The sequence below is a fragment of the Chinchilla lanigera genome, unplaced genomic scaffold (assembly GCF_000276665.1).
Source record: "Chinchilla lanigera isolate Chin_1 unplaced genomic scaffold, ChiLan1.0 scaffold00022, whole genome shotgun sequence".
Taxonomy (NCBI): Eukaryota; Metazoa; Chordata; class Mammalia; order Rodentia; family Chinchillidae; genus Chinchilla; species Chinchilla lanigera.
The window spans coordinates 5,336,076-5,354,100 of record NW_004955423.1 but is presented as its reverse complement, the minus strand read 5'-3'; the positions used below and the strand labels follow the sequence as shown (position 1 = coordinate 5,354,100).

Genomic DNA, 18,025 nt, shown 5'->3' with positions numbered 1-18,025 from the left:
TCGGGAGCTCAGCCTATATTAAGGAGAAGAGTTTCCACTTGGATATACCCAAATCATTTCTACTAATATTTTACTGGTGAAAGTGATTTCAAGGCTAAGCCACAGGACACGCCTATCTAACCACCCAGTAGGGAGGAGCAGCAAATAATTGTGAAAGGCAGCACAGAGAAATGAAGCCTGAATATATAATCAGACAGGTGGTTGTTACAGGCTGAACTGTGTCACTTCAGTTCCACACACCGATGTCCTAATTCTCAGTGCCTCAGAGCACGGCCTTATTTGGAAATGGTGTCGGTGGAGATGGAATGAGTTAAGATGAGGTCATTAGGGTGACAACTTGACAACTCGTGTCCTTAGCTAACAGGGAAGTCTTGGCCCAAGGACACACAGAGAACATTACATGCAGGCAAAGGCAGAGATTGGTGTGATGATTCCGCAAGCCAAGGAAGGCCCAGGATCAACAGGACCTCACCAGACGGCAGGGTACAGGGAGTGGACAGTGTTCCTTAAGGTCCCCGGTAGGAGAAGACTCTGCTTTCATTTCGATCCCAGGATTTTAGCTTCTGGAACTGCCAGGTAGTAAATGTCTGTTGTTTAAGCACATTAGTTTGTGATATCTTGTTAAAGAAATCCAGGGAAACGAATTTGCTGCTGAATGTTACAAGACACCTTACAAAGCCCAAAGAGACCCAGATTCAGCAGGAGATGTAAATGCTTACTGTATACAAACTACCCAGCATAGACCCATCACCAGGAAATAAATTCCCCTGGAATTCTGAGTCCTAGGGATATAAAGAAACATGTGCAAGGCTTGTATCATGTTTTGAACCCAGTTAATCTGAAGAGGTGACTTTTGCCATAGGTCACGCGCCTGGCCCAGTCATAACGTTCTGCTGTATTATCCACGGCAATTACAGTGAAATCAGAAGCAGCTTCATCTTTTGTTAGTTTGGAGGAAGGATGCAGTTCTAAAAATCCACCACAAGGTGGCATGAACGACAAACATAAGGAAAATTCTATTACATCTTTAAAATGTTTGCACCAAAGGTACTAGAACAAGTTGGGAAATATGAAAAAAAAAATTATACCATATGTATGTGTGTGTGTGTGTTTTGAGACATAGTCTCACTATGCAGTTCAGGCTGGCCTTGAACTCACTATGTAGCCCAGGCTGGTCTCTAATTTGTAGACATTCTCCTGCCTCAGCCACCCGAGTGCTGAGATTACAGGTGCACACCAATCCACCCAGCTGAACTATGCTTGTTTTAAGGAAGTTGTGCATAAGACTTCACAGGTAGGTGGGATAGGACAGGTATTGAAAAATTTTTCCTAAATGGTGGGGTCAAGCTAGAGAAATCAAAGGTTTTTTATATCTATATATTATGACTATCAATCAAGTCTTTATCCAAAGAAAACAAGATCACAGCCCCAAAAGGTAATTGTATGAACACGTGTCAAGAAAAGGCTAGAAATGGAATTAGGTAAACCACAGTGTGTGTGTGTGTGTGTGTGTGTATTAATGTTTCAACTGGGGTGTGATGATAGGTAGTATTTCTGGACTTCTCAGCATTTCCTAATGCCTTTTTTGTTTCAAACGCAGATTTAGTTTTAACAGAAGCTCGGTCCTGCATTTTCTGCCCTGTGTTGTTTCTGCGGTGCAGCGGGACTCTGTGGGCTGCTCCTGCGGCCGCTGCTCTTGCGGCCGGGAGAGCTTGCGACTTCTCAGGAAGCGCCGCCCTGACTTTGCAGAAAGGCAGTGGTGCCCCAGGTCCACAGTGGGGAAGAGACTTGTGCGCGGCAGCTGCCTTTGAAGTTTCAAAGCCACATGCATTGCATCTCTTGGTTGCACAAGACAGAAACTCAACTGGAAACAGCTCAGGAACAAAGGGGGATTTGTTAGAAAGCTCCCATTACCAGCGGAAGGGCAGGAGGACAGTCAGGTCAAAAGGAAGCTGACACCAGGAGCGCGAACCTCGTAGAGTTTTCCTACAGCTCCGTTTCAACCCACTCTGCCTGTCCGCTTTCCTTCACCTTCGGCGTCTCACCAGTCACATCTCCCAGCTTCACCATCACACAGGATCTGACAGTTGAACACTCAAACATGTTAATAAGTATTATTGCTGACCCATTCAGTGAGCTCAAATATATCTTAAGTTTTCTGCTGAGCCACAGGAGAGAAAATATTAACAACACATCTTACAAAGGGCTTTTACACAGAATATGTAAACCTTTAAAAATGTAAACAGGGGCTGGGGATTTAGCTCAGCGGCACAGCGCCTGCCTGGCAAGCGCAAGGTCGTGAGTTTGATTCCTGGGACCAGAAAAAAACCAAAAAAAACAAAAACAAAAACAAAACAAAACAAAAAAAAGTAAACAACTTTGACCGCTCAACAAGAAAATAATTCAACTTAAAATGGGCAGAAGATTTGGCAGCCTCTTCCCAGGTGTTATAACTGATTAGAAAAGCACATCAAAAATGCTCAACTTGGTTAGTTATTGGGAAAATGAAAATCGAAACCACAGCAAAATACCTACCACAAGATACCCATCAGAACAGCTATAGAAACCAAGTCTGGGGAAGATAAGAGCGATGCAGAATTCTATGTAACTCCGAAGGGAATGGAAAAATGGCACAATTTCTTTAGAAAATGAGTTGGCAGTCACTTAAAAATTAAACATAAATTAGCCACACAACTCAACCATCCCCCTGTTGGTATTTACCCAGACAATGAGAACCTATGTCTGTATGATGGCGTGCATTAAATGTTCATACCTGGACTCAATCCAAAAGTCCATCAACAGGTAAACAGAAAAGCAATAAAGAGATAGTAATCTACAATGTAAGGAAAGGCGTTACTGGTACACTACCATACCGATGAATTTCTAAATCACTGTATGTGTGGAATATGTGAGTATATTACATGATTCCACTTATATAAAATACAAAAAAAGGTGCCAACTAATCTACAGTGATAAAGGGCAAATCAGCAGAGTGAGGGATGGACTGTGTAGAAGCATTAAGACTCCTTAGTGGCAAATGCTCTGCAGGCTGACCGTGGCAGGGATGTCGTGGTCTACATGTCTGGCATATGACCACTGAATTCAATTCTAAATGGATGCAGTTTATTGTACCTCCATAAAGATGATTTTAAAAAGGTGCCAGGGTATTCTGAAATTGTGCCCCTTTTCTTCCTCTGATCAAAATGCTACTCAAGAAACAGACATTAGCAACAATGTTTCACAGATTCTAGATGTTTTCTAAGGTCTGACTATCCTTTAAAAAGCTAGATAAATAACTTTTTTTGCCACTAGATGGCACAGCAAAATAACAGAATGTTCTCATAGCAGTGGATGAACTGAGGGTAAAACTCAGGATTGGAAATGAACGATAGAGAAAGATTTGAAGACATACAAGGAAAAATTAATTACAATGAACTCAGAAGAGTGCTTATTTCACTCAGTGCTTAAGCAACATACATTTAGTTGCTTTATTTTATAAGAACCATGCACTGGCTGTAGCCCACCCTTATAGAACTGACTGCAGCAGGCTGTTTGCAGCTATTTTGCATATTTGTAAATAACAGGTAAACAGTCAAACAAACTCTGGTTCTAGATATTTGACTGACTTCCCTCCATCCTGTGGGGAAACCTATCTTCTGCTTTTACTTGTGATTCAATTCCTTTACTTCATCAACATGTGTAGTTTTTGACTTTTCCTTTGAACCCATCCTAACTTCTTTGAGGTTCCCTCATTGTAAAGAAATACAAACTTTTAACACATGTTCATTTATATTTGCATGAGTCATGATTTAACCTTTTTCTGAAAATCACCTTTTAAAAATATTTTTAGAGAAACTTACGGCAAACAGAGATTTCTCCAAACCTGAACTCTGACAGTGACAGTGTGGGTAATGAAAACTCATAACTAGCACACCTGGAAAAATGGAGAGTTAGGCAAAGCAAGAACCAAATTTTTGATTTATTGACTTTAAAAATTGGGTCCAAGTGAAGATGTTAAAAAGAGCGAGGACTGCCCCAAAGTACACTCCTGGGGATCGGCCCTTTGGCAGTCTACACTGCAATCCCACCCTCAGACACTGCCGATTGGATTAGGGTTGGACAGTGAGGCCGAGCTAATCAGGACAACTAGAAACGCGGGTCTGAGGCTGAGACACAGCTTGGTTTTGCTGGGATGTGGACCAGCAGCAGAAACCCGGCTGTGCAGGGGGCCTGTGCAGCTCCGCAGACCCCTGAGCTCCGAGCCCTGTGAGATAGATACGCCGAAAGCGAAAAATCTCCAAGGTTCTTCAGAGCGGAGAGCTCTCAGATCAGATGGGTCTTCCGTTCAAATTAAACAGAGCAAACTAACAGAGCATGAAGCAAGAGGGACATTGGACTCCTAAGTCAGTGTCCTCACTGGTTAAGAGGGAATGAATGTCCGTGCCATACAAGTGCTGTGGGGATGCAATGAGGCAAATGCAGAAGTAGAAAAACAGTTCTTGGCTCACAGTACGAACCCAAGACCTAGTGTCCACCCAGGACGGAGCAAGGATTCCTGTAGATAGAAGTGAATGCACTTCACACCAAAGGCAGCAAAGGAGGTGCTGGGAAGGACTAAATCCACACAAAATATCGTCTTCATGTGAAACAGATGTTGTTTTTATGCTTCTCTGGTGAGCATTTACATTTTACAAGTTCCCTAGAAAATTTTAGATTGCTTTTTTTTGGTACTGGGAATCAAACTCAGGACTTTCTGCTTGTCAGGCAGGGGCTTGTGCCACTGAGCTATATCCCCGGCCACTAGACTGTATTTTTTAAGAGCAGTTTTAGGTTTACAGCAAAACTGATCAGAAAAGTATAGTGAGTTGGCACAGACCCTTTCAGTGCCCACACAAATCCCCCACCACCGTGTCCCCCTTTGTCACACTTTCTTTCATTTAAGGGCCGGTCACTCAGATTTGCAGTGTTTAGTCCAGTTAGTTTTCTGCTGTCCTGTTGATAATCTATTCACTTCTTATCCTCAAAATATCCTCAATGCATTTGTCGAAGCTCATTTGGCAAATCTTTCTTGCTTTCTCCCCTCTTTGTCTGTCCCTCTGTCTGTCAATCAGTCAACCATACCTTTCAATACTTTCCCTGGCTCTCTGACTTCCTGGCAGCAGTGGATAATACAAAGTTTATCTTTCAATTTCATTCTTTCCTCCCCCTCGCCTTTCTCTCCTTCCCTTCTTTTTTTTCTGTTTTGTTTTGTTGGTTTTTTGACACAGCGTCTCACTATGTAGCTCAGGCTGGTCTGTTTTGGGACAGGGTCTCACTGTCTAATTCAGGCTGCCTCTGAACTCACTATGTAGCCTAGGCTGGCCTTGGACTTGCAGCAACCCTCCTGCCTCAGCCTCCCGAGTGCTAGAATTATAGGCATGCATCACCATGCCCGGCTTTATATTTACTTTTTGAATCATGTATTTCTATTGAAAATATTTAAAAAGTAACAGTGTCAGTTGTTGGACTCTTACACCACCAGGCCCAGCTGAGAATGACTTTCATCTAGGTTGCTCTTGTGTTCTCTTCTTGCTGTATGGCAGTTTTTTTTGTTTCAGCATTCAAAACATTACTTAAAATTATAAAACCTAATTACATTTACTTAAAATTACAAAAGTAGTGAATATTTTTGTAAAATAAGCAAATAAGACAGAAAATTGTAGTCTACCTGCTATGGTTTGAATCTCTAATGTCCCTCAACTGTCATAGGTCAAGGGATGCAGCCCAGCCTGCGGTGCTATGGGAGGTGGGTGACTATAGGACAGGGACTCAGTTGAAGGTAGCAGGTCCCTGGGGCAGGTCTTGAAGGGTAGACTGTGACCCTAGAAAATGTAAATCTTATACCTACATAAAAGTTGAGAAATTAGAATTATGTTGAACATGGAATTGTTAATATTCTACCATTTTTGACTTACAAAAATGAAAATGGCAATTTGGCTGGGTGTGGTGGCCCATGCCTATAATCCCAGCACTTAGGAGGCTGAGGCAGGAGGCTCACTGGCCAGCCTGGCTACAAAGTGAGTTCAAGGTCAGCCTGAACAGCATAATGAAACCCTGTCTCAAAAAGGATGAGAAAAAAGAAAAAAGAAAGGAAAAAGAAAAGAAAATAGCAATTTGAAATGATTCACCCTCATATAAAACATTCAGATATATACATTCAGATTCAGGGATTTTCAAGCTCTCGTTTCACTTGCTTGTCTCTCTTTTCTTTTTAATTTTAAACCACAATTTAACTCGTTAAACCTCTACATAGATGACATATATCTCTCAAAATGACTGACCTTTTCTTCTATAACTGCAACATCATTACCATACCCAATCAATAATTCTTTGGGATTATCTCACACTAAGTTGACACGCATATTTGCCTTTTTTAATTGTTAAATAAAAATTACAGGAGGTCATTGTTTTGGATTAAAGCCCTCAACAGACAAGGCTAAAAAAATCAAAACAGAGTCACTCATGCTAAACTCCTTCATCAGCGGTTAACCGGCCTTCCAACAAATCAGGACTAGAGGCAGCATGGATTTCCCAAACAAGCCAGTTTCAACTGGCATGGTGATGAGGTTCCCTCTGTCAAATTATTTCACGCAAAAAGCCATCTGAATGTTAACCAATCACTGATTTTTCTGTTGTTCCGTCTCGCCTCCCCTGTCCTGGGCAGGTAACTTTGCACTGAGCATCCTGCTTTGGCTTCTTGTCTTCAGCCTTTTTCTTCTAATCTCCAGCCTGGCCTGGGTGCATGCCTATATGCTCAGCTATGAGAGGCTGAAGGAGAAGGATCACAAGCTTGAGACCTGCTTGGGCCATTTAGGACTTTGACAGTAACTGGGCAACACTTGCACTTTGACAATAGCGGGGCAGACAGGGCAAGTGCTTCAGGCCCATGTGTTGCCCTTGGTGGTTATAGCTCTTGACCTCTTTCTTGTCTTTCCAGAGCAGTCCCTGAACAATGGCCCTCCTCCTTCCCTGCCCGTAATTACAGAGGAAACTGGGTCATGGATCTGCCCTGAGGTCCAACCTACACTCTTGATTTGTTTGCTTTTCCATGACAACACTTTACCTGCTCCTCCACCAGCCGCATTTTCTATAAACTGCAGGACACGGAACCAATATTTTTAGCCACTATAATATTCCTTTTTTGAGTAGGAAGATGGTGCCCTTGAGTGTGCCTAAAGACAGGGGGACTGTGGTACTTTGGTTACACATTTCACACTGTGACCTTGGGCAAATTACTGAACCTACCTCCGCCTCCATTCTCTTATTTGTAAAGTAGGAATATAACAACTCATACATTGAAGGGCTTTATACAAATGAGATACTGAATATATAATGACCATCAAATTGTCTGGTTCCCACACATGAAGCAACTGCTCAGTGGATGTCAATTCTGGAAGGAACACCTTGAAGAGCTGGGCGTGGTGGCACATACCTGCAATCCCAGCACTCAGGAGGCTGAGGCAGGAGGATCGCTTCTAGTTTGAGGCCAGCCTGGGCTACATAGTGAGTCTAGGCCAGCCTGAACTACATAGCGAGACCTTGATTCAAATTTAGAAAAAAAAAAGAAAGAGAAAAGAAACACCCCTTCAACTTTCACAACAGAAACACTCACCCTAAAAGCATGCTTATAAAAAGTACCTGAAAAATTACATCTTTACTTTGATGCTGCAGAACATGTACCATTATTTGTCTGTATGGCATGAGCAATACCTACACCATAAGTAGAGCATCCCAGGAGTTTTGAAGAAGGAATTGTCTTTAGAAATTTTGCTCCATTACCAAGGGAGCAGAGTCTCCTCGGGGCCAAAAACATGCTACAGGAGAGAAGAAAAACCAGGACAGGGAGTAAATATACAACCATTGTATCACTATCAGACAACAATATTCTTTTTATGATGCAATCTATATTCATTATAACAAACTTAGTACTTCTTATATAAATTTAGTGTGAAAGAAATGTATAAATTATCAGAGTCAAAATGGAGTCAGTTGTGTCAATCTTAACAAAAAGCACTTCTAACCTGGGCGTGGTGGTATACACATATAACCCCAGCACTTGGGGAGGCTGAGGCAGGATGATCACTGTGATTTCAAGGGCAGCCTGAACTACATAGCGAGACCTGTCTCAAAAAAAAAATTAAATAAATAAAATAAAGAGCATGATAAAAACCCAGCTTTCTAAAAACATTCAGGCAAAGAGAAATTTCAGTTATGGTTTTATGCTGTGAATGTTGTTCTCTCAGGTATGAAAGGCTGCTGTTCCAATACATACAGATATTACCTCTCTCTCTAACAGTTAGAACCAAATCTTAGACAGGAAATATACTCAATGGACTCAAAGGAATCACTGATGCTAGTCTAGTACCTATGAACCTCCTACATTGTCAAAATGTGAAGACTGCAGGAAAATTTAGCTGTGAAAAATAATTCAGAGGATGGTTCTTTCTTTTTCTTTTCTTTTTTTGAGACAGGGTTTCACTATATAGTTCAGACTGGCCTTGAACTCACTTTGTAGTCTAGGTTGCTTTTGAGCTCACAGCGATCTCCCTGCCTCAGCCTCCCGAGTTCTGGGATTAGAGTTCTGGGATTACAGGCATGCGCCACCACACTCAGCAACGTGCTGATTTTATCCATAAAATCTCTGCCTAAACAACTGCTCCTGAAAAGTCCTGCCCTGGTCATGGAAGCTATAACAGCCTCTCAACTATTCTAGATGACACCAACCTATTATTAAGTCTCTGTTAAGCATTCTTTTTCTTTTTTCTCCCAACAGAGTTTTACTATATAGTCCAGGGTGAAACGCAACATGATCCCATGACATGGAACGTGTGATCTTCGGGAGTTCTGGGATTACAGAACCCCTCATCCTTGCAGAGCATTTTTTTTGGTTTGTTTATTTACTTGGCTGGTTGCTCATTGGTTAATGTATAACATAAATTCTAACCGGAGGAACCTTGTGTATTAAGTTTCTCTGGCCCATAGTATGTACTCAGATGCATAAGTGTTGAAGGACTAAATGCACACCTAAAATCACACTGAAACATTTTAAGTGGGCTATATTTAAGAAGAATCCTTTTGTGAGAGAGTCACTTCTTGTAAAGCAAATAGTTACTCCTTTTGCCCACTTACGTTCAGCATGATTTAAACACAGTATAAGAAAAGTCCTTTCTTACAAGTAGACAAATGAAAGAAATAGCTTTTCCCTTGAGATAAACTAGAGAGAAAAAGGATGAGTCAGGAGGTCTGGTTTCTAGTCTCGATAGGTTAAAAAAAAACTTTCACTAACTTCCTGTACTTGGTGCTGGGTCAGTGAATCCCCGGCTCAAAGATAATCTCTACCGCTGCTGAGTCACTGGCCAGACACACGTGAGCTGAGACTGCAGTTTCAGGGAGGTGTCACCCCGCTCTCGGAGAGCCGTGCGGCCACCAGGCCTCAGTGTTCATCTTCTCAGCGAGTTACCAGGGAAGTTGCTCATTGCCTAAGCTAAGTTCAGCCCCCTCCTGGACAGCACTTCACCTCCAAAACGCACCCGCTTCCTAGCAACCCACCTGACTCTTTGTGCATTCGCTCCCCTAAGATTCCACTGTATCCTCTGGGATAGGAACACTGTATCCTTTGGTATAGGAATTGCCATAACCCGGCAATTCCATCTGATCTTTGTTTTCAGAGTTCCTTCTGCCTCCTACCTGAGCTCAGCTCCCATTTGCTCTGATAATGCCACTTTTGTCTTTCTCGGCGTTGGCTTTTGTTTTCCTATGCTCCATATTTTTTCTTTTAACATTATCTCAAATACTTGTCAGTTATTTGTGGCAAAAATATCTGAAATCAGCTCTCTTGGCAATTTGCAAGTTTACATTATTACTACCTACAGTTGCCATAGTTATGGGTAAACTCCTTCCTGCTACGGCCCGACTGTAACTTCTCTTGTCTGCCCCATCCGTCTATATCCTGCTGATTCCCTGTCAGGCATTAAGGAGTTCTTAGGGAAGTTTTCTTCTCAACCCCAAGTACCGAGATCACCCTAGGCCATGGTACCGCCTTCAGCCAGGACCCATCCAACACCGGTTTCTCCCTCATCCACTGCTTTTGTCCATTTGGCTTCAGTGCCTGTTTCTTATAATCACACCTTGTACCCCGCCGTTACGCCACACTGGTTTGATCCCACGATAACAAAAAAGACATCAGAGTTTCTTTTCCTTGTACTGTGACTCCTTTTACTAGCTGTCTCCTTTTGCTCAAGCTGGTGGAGTCTATTTTTGTACCCACTGCTTCCCAGAGGAAGTTTGCTGGTAAAGTCAGTTTTGACATTCATAAAGCTTTAAATATTGCTGACCCAGCCTTGACTTCTCCCAACACACCTTATTCCCCTGGCTTTGACTTTAATTACAGCCCTCATTTTCCTCCTGCCTTTCTCCCATCCACCATTGAATGACGGAATTCTTCAAGCCCAGACCCAGGCTCTTCTTCTGTGTCACTCACTCCCTCAGCAGGGAATCTTGTGGAAGGAACGCTGCCTTAAGAAATCTAAGCAAGCAAGCAGGGTATGGTGGTGCATGCCTGCAATCTCAGCGCTCCAGTAGATGGTGAGTTTGAGCCCAGCCCGGTGAGTTAGTGAGACCCTGTCTCAATATAAAAAATTAAAAAGGGCTGGGGATGCAGGTCAGTGTGAAGGCCCTGGGTTCAATCTCCAGTATCACAAATAAAAGCAAAAAAAAAAAAAAAAAAGCCCACCCAAAGAAAAAACAACTCTAAGCAGACTGATTAAACAGATTTTTTTAGGTGTTTGCAAATTCTTTTAGCAGTGAGAGGAGAAAAGCTGGTGCACCTTGGACTGTTAATGCTTCTTCAGAGGTATTTCATTTGTCTGTCTGAAATAAAGTCCTCCAGAAAAAATTCCAAGTAACAGCAACATCTTTGAGTTATTGATTCACTTTTTAGGTGACCTCGAGCAAACTGCTCATAATACTGAATTCCCAACCCAGAAGTATTCCCTTTGTCTCATAATGCTCATGAATGTGCCTGCCTGGACAGGTCAGGTAGAACCTTTTCTATACTAATGCCTAAATGCCCCCGATAAAAGCCTCTTGCTGTGCTTTCTTTGGGGAGCCACTGCTCTGAGAGCGAACTCCAGTGTGTCCCTTCCTGAAAGTAAGAAGCCTTCCTTCACTTCTCTCCTCTGGTCGTGTTTATTAGCTTTGCCCTCACCAGGGGCCAAATCCACACCACTCAATTATAGATTCAGAACCTCTGAAGCAAGCTTTTTCTTCTTCACTTTAAATAAATATGCTTTAAACAGTATTTTCTACTGCAGTTAACACTGCATGTATATATAATATACATATATATTTACCAATGAACTAAATAAATCTATAAATTTGGATATCATTAAAAAATCAAAAGGTATCTATCTGGCTTTTAATTCTGAGTTGTATTTTCACTGCATGTTTTTCTTTCTTTTTTTTTTTTCCTTCGGTACCGGGAACCGAACTCACGACCTTGCGCTTGCCAGGCAGGCGCTTTGCCGCTGAGCTAAATCCCCAGCCCCTGCATTTTTTTTTCTAATTTCTGCCTGAAATGATGCTTCTTTAAGACAACGAGGCAAATGTGCACTGGAGTGTTCCAGTCAACCTAATCATGGCATAGTTAGTGGTACATAAACTCCATGTTCAAATGCACATGATCGACAGAAAATTAAGCTGAGCTGCCAGTTTGCCCACCACTGGAGGAGACTCTTTACGATAAACATTCAGAAGGTGTGCTTGGCAGATTTTGGGGTGACCTGAAGCTGGGCAAGCTGGTGAATTGTTGGGAGCAGAATCCAAAACTCAAAGACAGAGAAAGAAGTCAAAATGACTTTTTTAAATGTAAAAAATTCAAAGATTAACCCTGTGGACTTGCTTTCAAATGATCAAGTTACACACATTTTGCATATGCATATGGGGTAGGCAGGGAGAGATTTAGTTAATTTGCCCAAGTCAAGAACAAGCCGGTTAACTGCAAGCACAAGGACGGTTAACAGAGGCAGCTGCAAAGAGGGCGAGCGCTAGTGCACGGCTCAGACTGTCAGAAAGGTCTGGCCAAGCAGATGATTTTTCCTTCTTGCTTTACCTGTTAGTTCACTCCCAGAATGCTTATCAGGTTCACTGATTACAACGGAGGGCACCTAGGAGAAGAACGCGGTGCTGATTGGGGAAAGTACAGCTGGAAGGGTAAACTTCAAAGTCATGTCACCAGAGCAGAAGAACAAGAAAAAAATTAGCCAAAGTTAGCATAAGATTAAAGGGTATCAACCAGAAATTGCTGGAAAACCGCTGTGTAAAACTGTACCCACCCCCGACGGCGCTGGACCTTGACCCCAGGCGGTAAGCGCTCTACTGCTAAGCCACATCTCCTACGCCTGCAGCCCTCGCTCTGGGAAAATGGACTCTTGTAATTACACCTTTTTCCAAAGGGAAAAGTGTGGCTACTAGTTAGCACACAGGTAACATTGTGTAACGGTTGGTCTGCAGCGGCTGCGTGGGGTGGCAGTGGGCGAGCTGCCCGCTTCTCCGGCCAGGCCCGGCGGAGAAGTCCACGCGTGGGACGAGGGATTTCTGTGTGGCTCTAGGTCTTCTCAGAAGCCCAGTTGTCCTGCTTTTCTCTTTTACAAACTTTGCATTCCACTAAGATTCACTCACATGGCGGGTCAGCAGCCCTTTTACTTCCTTTTGCAAAATTCAGAGCTCAGCTAAGAAATGAACTGGAGCCAGCGATCTTTTCACAGGTTGCTTTCTAAACACGTAAACTGCAAAATCAAGGGCAGACGGGCAAGACAGTCTGCGGTACAAGGACTGCGTCCCGGGAGGCCGGTGGGATCCTCTGCACTCGCCCTCCAGCTCCGCCAGGTTTCAGGCCCCGAGGTGCATCTGCCAGCTGGTGTCTCAGCTCGGGACTGCTAGGCCGAGTCAGATACACGTGCGGATCCGGCCTTTTCCAGCCTCTCACGAGCTTCGGAAGCCTTCGTCTCTCGCTTCATCCCGCAATCCCCGCACACTCCACACGCCGGGGCCACAATCCCCCTGCACCCGGAGGCGCAGAGTCCCGCGCACACTCACCTGGCTTCCACGGGTTCCAGTCCCTCTCGGCTTTGGGGCTGACGGTTTGGTCCTGGGGGCGTAGCCTGGACGAGATTGACTCTGAATTATAGATGCTGAATGGCTGGGAGGTTGGGTAGGGTTAGCGGATTGGATACCGCCGGCTGACCGTAGTGGGCGTGACGGACGCAGGGAGTAAGGAGGCGGGCCTGGATGTGGCCGGGGATTGGCTATGGGGGCTGGGCTAAAGGCACGGATTGGCCGCACAGAGCCTTTGCAAATATGGAGAAGAGGGTGGAGGTTTAGAACCTGAGATGGGGGTGGGAGGGGGGCGTGGACGTGGAGCTGGATGACTATTGGCTATGGAATTCAGGCCCGAGGCTCGGATTGGGTGTGTGAGACTCATGGGGTGGGTTACTCTAGTAGGGCTAGATTAGAAAGGCGGATGCGCTCTCCTGTCCCGAGTTTGGACAAAGCGTGGGTTCAGGTTGGAATAATTTAGGAGCCGGACAGAGCGGGGAGAAAAAGCGGACTGGAATTTTCCCTCCCTGAAGAGTGAAGTGAGTTTGATCAAAGAACTGAGAATGAAAGCGGGATGCGAGGCTGAAGGAGGAAGATTTGTAATACTTTAACAGTAAGGACGGAAAATGGAGAAAAAGGAACACCGAGCTTCAGTGCTATGGGGAGGGCGGCGTTAGTGAAAGGCGGTAAGAGTCGAGTTTCAGTGTTTAGATTCACTTGTATTTTAAGGAGGCGAGAGGATAACGGGAGTGAGAGCAGCATTAGCACTGTTATTCAGACCTAGAGGAAGGAGCAAAGCCAAGTTTTGAAGGAACGTACTGTAGTTGGCCCGGTGCCCTTTTTTGTCTTTCTGCAAGATGATTAAATGACATTGTCACTTCATCACGATCAAGAATGACTTCGACACTGCTCTGTTTTATTTTATTTTTGTGATACTGGAGATTGAAACCAGGGAGCACTGAGATAAATCCCCAGCCCTTTTGAAATTTTATTTTGAAACATGTTCTTCCTAAATTGCCCAGGCTGGCCTTGAACTTGCCATTATTCTGCCTCAATCTCTTCAGTAGCTGGGGTTACAGTCATGAACCACAGAGCGGATCTGATTGAGAATTTTTTTTTTTTTTTTTTTTGTCTTTCTGAGACAGGGTCTTGGTATGCAGTTCAGGCTGGCCTTGAGCTCACTTTATAGCCCAGGCTGGTCTCAAACTCTGAACGATCCTCCTGCCTCAGCCTCCCGAGTGCTGGGATTACAGGCGTACACCGAGCCCGGGTCTAGTTGTGAAAAGTTTTAACAGAAACTTTTATGGCCAGTTCTTAACATAAGGTTAAGTGTTCTGTTCAGTTCCTAATGCTAGGGGTTGCTTTTCTTTATCTTGCCTTACACTCACTGAGAGCTAGTCATGGTGGTACAGTCTTGTGATCCCAAGTACTTGGGAAGCTGTCACGGTTCAGAGATGATTGATCCTGGGGGATGCTACACTCATCAGTGGGCTCTTCCATTGCTGAGTGCAGTAGCCAAAAGTGCTGTTAGGAGGTGGGTCCTGGCTGGAGTCGGGTCTCGGAGCGTGACCTAGGAGGCTGCGTCCTTACCCTCTTCTCAGCTGGCTTCCTGGGTGCCACAGGATGGATGAACAGGCGTTCTCAGCCAGTGCTTTCCACCATTCCATTTCTGCTTTGGAACCAGCCAATTTTGGCTGGAACCTACTGGAAAATGTGAACCAAATAAACCTTTCTCCCTTTCAGTTGCGGGTGCTGGGTGTTATGTTCCAGAGATGGAAAGTGGCTAATACAGAAGCTCGGCAGGAGCATCGAGAGTTCAAGGCCACACGGGGTGACATAGTGAGACCCTGCCTCAAAAAACTAAACAGACCAACAGCAAAAACAAACCTGAATGGAGTACATGCATACTGAGGCACTGTGCTCTGCTGAAAGTATTTTAAATCTTACATTCCTGAAGGGAGAAAGAGAAGGAATAAACAGGAAAATATGGAAAATGACTTCAGAGGGTGAGTGATAAGCCCTCGCTCCCTTCTTCCTGTCTTCCACCCTGCCTTCCTAATTTCCTTCTCAAGCTTTCTTTCCTTCTTGTATATCTAATTTTGGGTTTCTGCAAAAGGCACCCGGAAACTTTGCCATGCTAGACATACACTCTGCCCCCGTCCACAGAGCGTCATCCCCCACTCTGTGAGGGTGAGTGCAAGGAAAGAAGCAAGGATGGGTGGGGATAGCGGAGATTGTGTGTTTGTGCTCAGGGCAGGGAAATGCTCTTTTGAGGACAGCGATCTGAACCCAGAAGAGAATGATGAAAGAGAAAGCAACAGTTGAAAAAGCCCCGAGGGTGGGCAGTGGACTATAAGCAGCTCTCTGAAAGTACTAGCTAATAGGTATACTACCTTTGTCCCTGCTTCTTGTTTTCTGAATAATAATAAAAAAAACAACCCAATGTGTTCCTCATGTAGATAAATCCTTTTCCAACTTATCATACAGATGTGTCCAACTTGTGGCCTACCTCCTTGCCTTAAGTGACACAACTTCCTTCATTTTAAACATTTTTCATTAAAACAAACCCAAAAAGAGGCCAAAGAAAGAGAGACAGAAAATATCAACAACAACGAACCAGGCCAGCCACAGACTGAACACAACCTGGGGCAGAATACATCCTGAAACATAGAACACAGAAGGCAGTAAGTATAGTTTATTTATTTAGTTAACTGATGGATTGAAGTGTAGTTTAAAAGCCAAGTTGCTTATCCCAGCTCTACAATTAACAGTGCTCAGTTTTTAGTAAGTCTAGAAACATTCCTTAAGGAAGAGGAAAAGAGAATGATTAGGATGAGCTGCTGGTTGCTCGTTAGTATTCCTTTCCTCTCTGAAGAAGGAATGCAGCCCCATCACTGTTCTTCATCATATGTCAACTTGACTCAAGAAGGAGATTCCCAGGGGTTTAGTAGAACATACTTGTGGGTGTATCTTGGTGGGTCATGACGAGTGGTCTTGGGTCCTATATATATATATGGTCCTCACCCTGTTCCTCCCTAACACCTCTGCTCTGCTGTGTTTCCTGGACCATGAACTAAGCAGCTTTGCCTGGTGATGCCCTTCCAGCATGAAGTTCCTGCCTTGGAACTATGAGACCATGGACTGAATTCCCTGAAACTGTGAGCTAAATTTAGCCTTGAAGTTGTGAGTGTTGGTTATTGTGTTCCAGGGATGGGAAATTGACTAATTCAGACCACTAATTTTTGCTAAGGATATGGTACATGAGGACTATATTTCTAGCCTCTGTTTTGACTAGGTCAGCCAGAGGACCATATTCTGTCCAATGGGCATATAAGTGGAAGCTGTAGGTGCAGCTTCTGTGTGATATCTTGGAGGAGTAGCAGGCCTTTCTTCTTCCCATGCTTTGTGGTTTCCCTATCATCCAATCACCTTCTAGAAGCCACACCTATGAACACATGAGACTCTTGGGGGACATCTAGGTATAAACCATAACACTGAGGATTGAACCCAGGGCCTTCGCAATGAGCTAACGCCTCAGCTCTTATTAAACATATTGTTAATTTTGAGACAGGGTCTCCCTAAGTTGCTAAGTTGCCAAGGCTGGTCTCAAACCTTCAATCCTCCTGCCCCAGCTTCCTAGAGTGCTAGGATGGCAGGCCTGTGTTTCCATGCCTGGCTTGAGTGCAACCTTGACAGCTACAGCCCTTGAATCACTATATGGAATCTGCAAGTTGAAGTTATATAAAGCAGTAAGTAGAATGAGTGAGGAGGAGCTCAAATCCTGACATCATGGAGCCCTTATTCCAGCCCTGTACCAACCAGCTACATTTATGTGAAGGAAGAACCAACTTCAATTTTGCTTAACTATTTTATGCTTTAGTATTATAAATAAATTGTTAAATCAACTGTGTATTTTTTAACACATTGTCCACTTCATTAAAAGTCTATCTTTGCAAATTGTACATTGCTACTACATATTCACAATTGGTAATTTTTATCATGTTACTGTGTGATATATTTTTTAACTCTCTAAAGTTATAAAGTGTCTCTTTAAAGTTACATCTGGATGGATTTAACGGGAAGGAAAATGTAGTCCATTAGCCCATTTGTTTATGACTCAGACTCCTTTTCATAACAGTGGTTTCATCCATCTCCTTGTGAAGATTACATGGAGACTGTCAATCTCTGTAAGGAAGCATGTTTCTCTTTAGACTTGTGAGTGAGGATTACCCATTCCAGTGTTCAAGAATCACATTATTGCTCATTGACTGGGAAGCCTTGATATAACGAACTGTTCATTGTCTCCAGTAAGAAACTAGGATGTTTGTCCCTGACATTAGAATGCATTGTACACTTGGTCAGTTGGTGCCTAACTATGTACCATGACTTTCACCTAAGACTGTGTTCAGTGTCCGTTTATATACTGATAGTCATCTTGGAGAAGAAACCCCTGAATGACAGCAGTGATAGCTTCCCAATTGGTACAGAGGTTAACACAATTTACAATCTTTTAAGAATTTTTTTTTTTTTTTTTTTTTTTTTTTTTTTTTTTGCGGTACCTGAGGTTGAACCCACGGCTTCACACATGCTAGGCAAGTACTCTTCCACTCAGCTACAACCCCAGGCTGTAATTTCACTTTTTTTTTGAGACAAAGTCTCGCTATGTAGTTCAGACTGGCCTGGAATGCACTATGTAGTCCAGGCTGGCCTCAAACTCACAGCAATCCTCCTGCCTCAGCCTCCTGAGTGCTGGGATTACAAGCATATGCCAACAAGCCCAGCTGATTTCACCTTTTACACTACATGCCTTAGAAGATTTTTGGTGTTGCCATACAAGACCTAGTTATTACCAAGTAAAGTAACACTTGCTCTGTCTTCTATAATTATTTGA

At 43.5% G+C, this 18,025-nt stretch overlaps 1 protein-coding gene across 5 annotated transcripts in view; it reads right to left on the bottom strand.

Moving 5' to 3' along the window:
* The window catches only part of Ccbl2 (cysteine conjugate-beta lyase 2), a 47,598-nt gene extending 34,360 nt beyond the window's left edge, over positions 1-13,238 (bottom strand). Inside the window, exons 1-2 of one of the 5 annotated variants that reach the window (XM_005385107.1) lie at positions 13,135-13,236; positions 7,754-7,853 (exon numbers count right to left, since the gene is read on the bottom strand). In XM_005385107.1, the coding sequence (XP_005385164.1) occupies positions 7,754-7,852 (99 nt within the window). In that variant the 5' untranslated portion in view covers position 7,853; positions 13,135-13,236. Of the gene's footprint in view, positions 1-7,753; positions 7,854-9,325; positions 9,540-12,148; positions 12,204-13,134 lie in introns of those variants that run through there. The other 4 variants (XM_005385108.1, XM_005385109.2, XM_005385110.2 and 1 more) reach the window with 4 other exon arrangements.
* Positions 13,239-18,025: the final 4,787 nt, after the last annotated feature.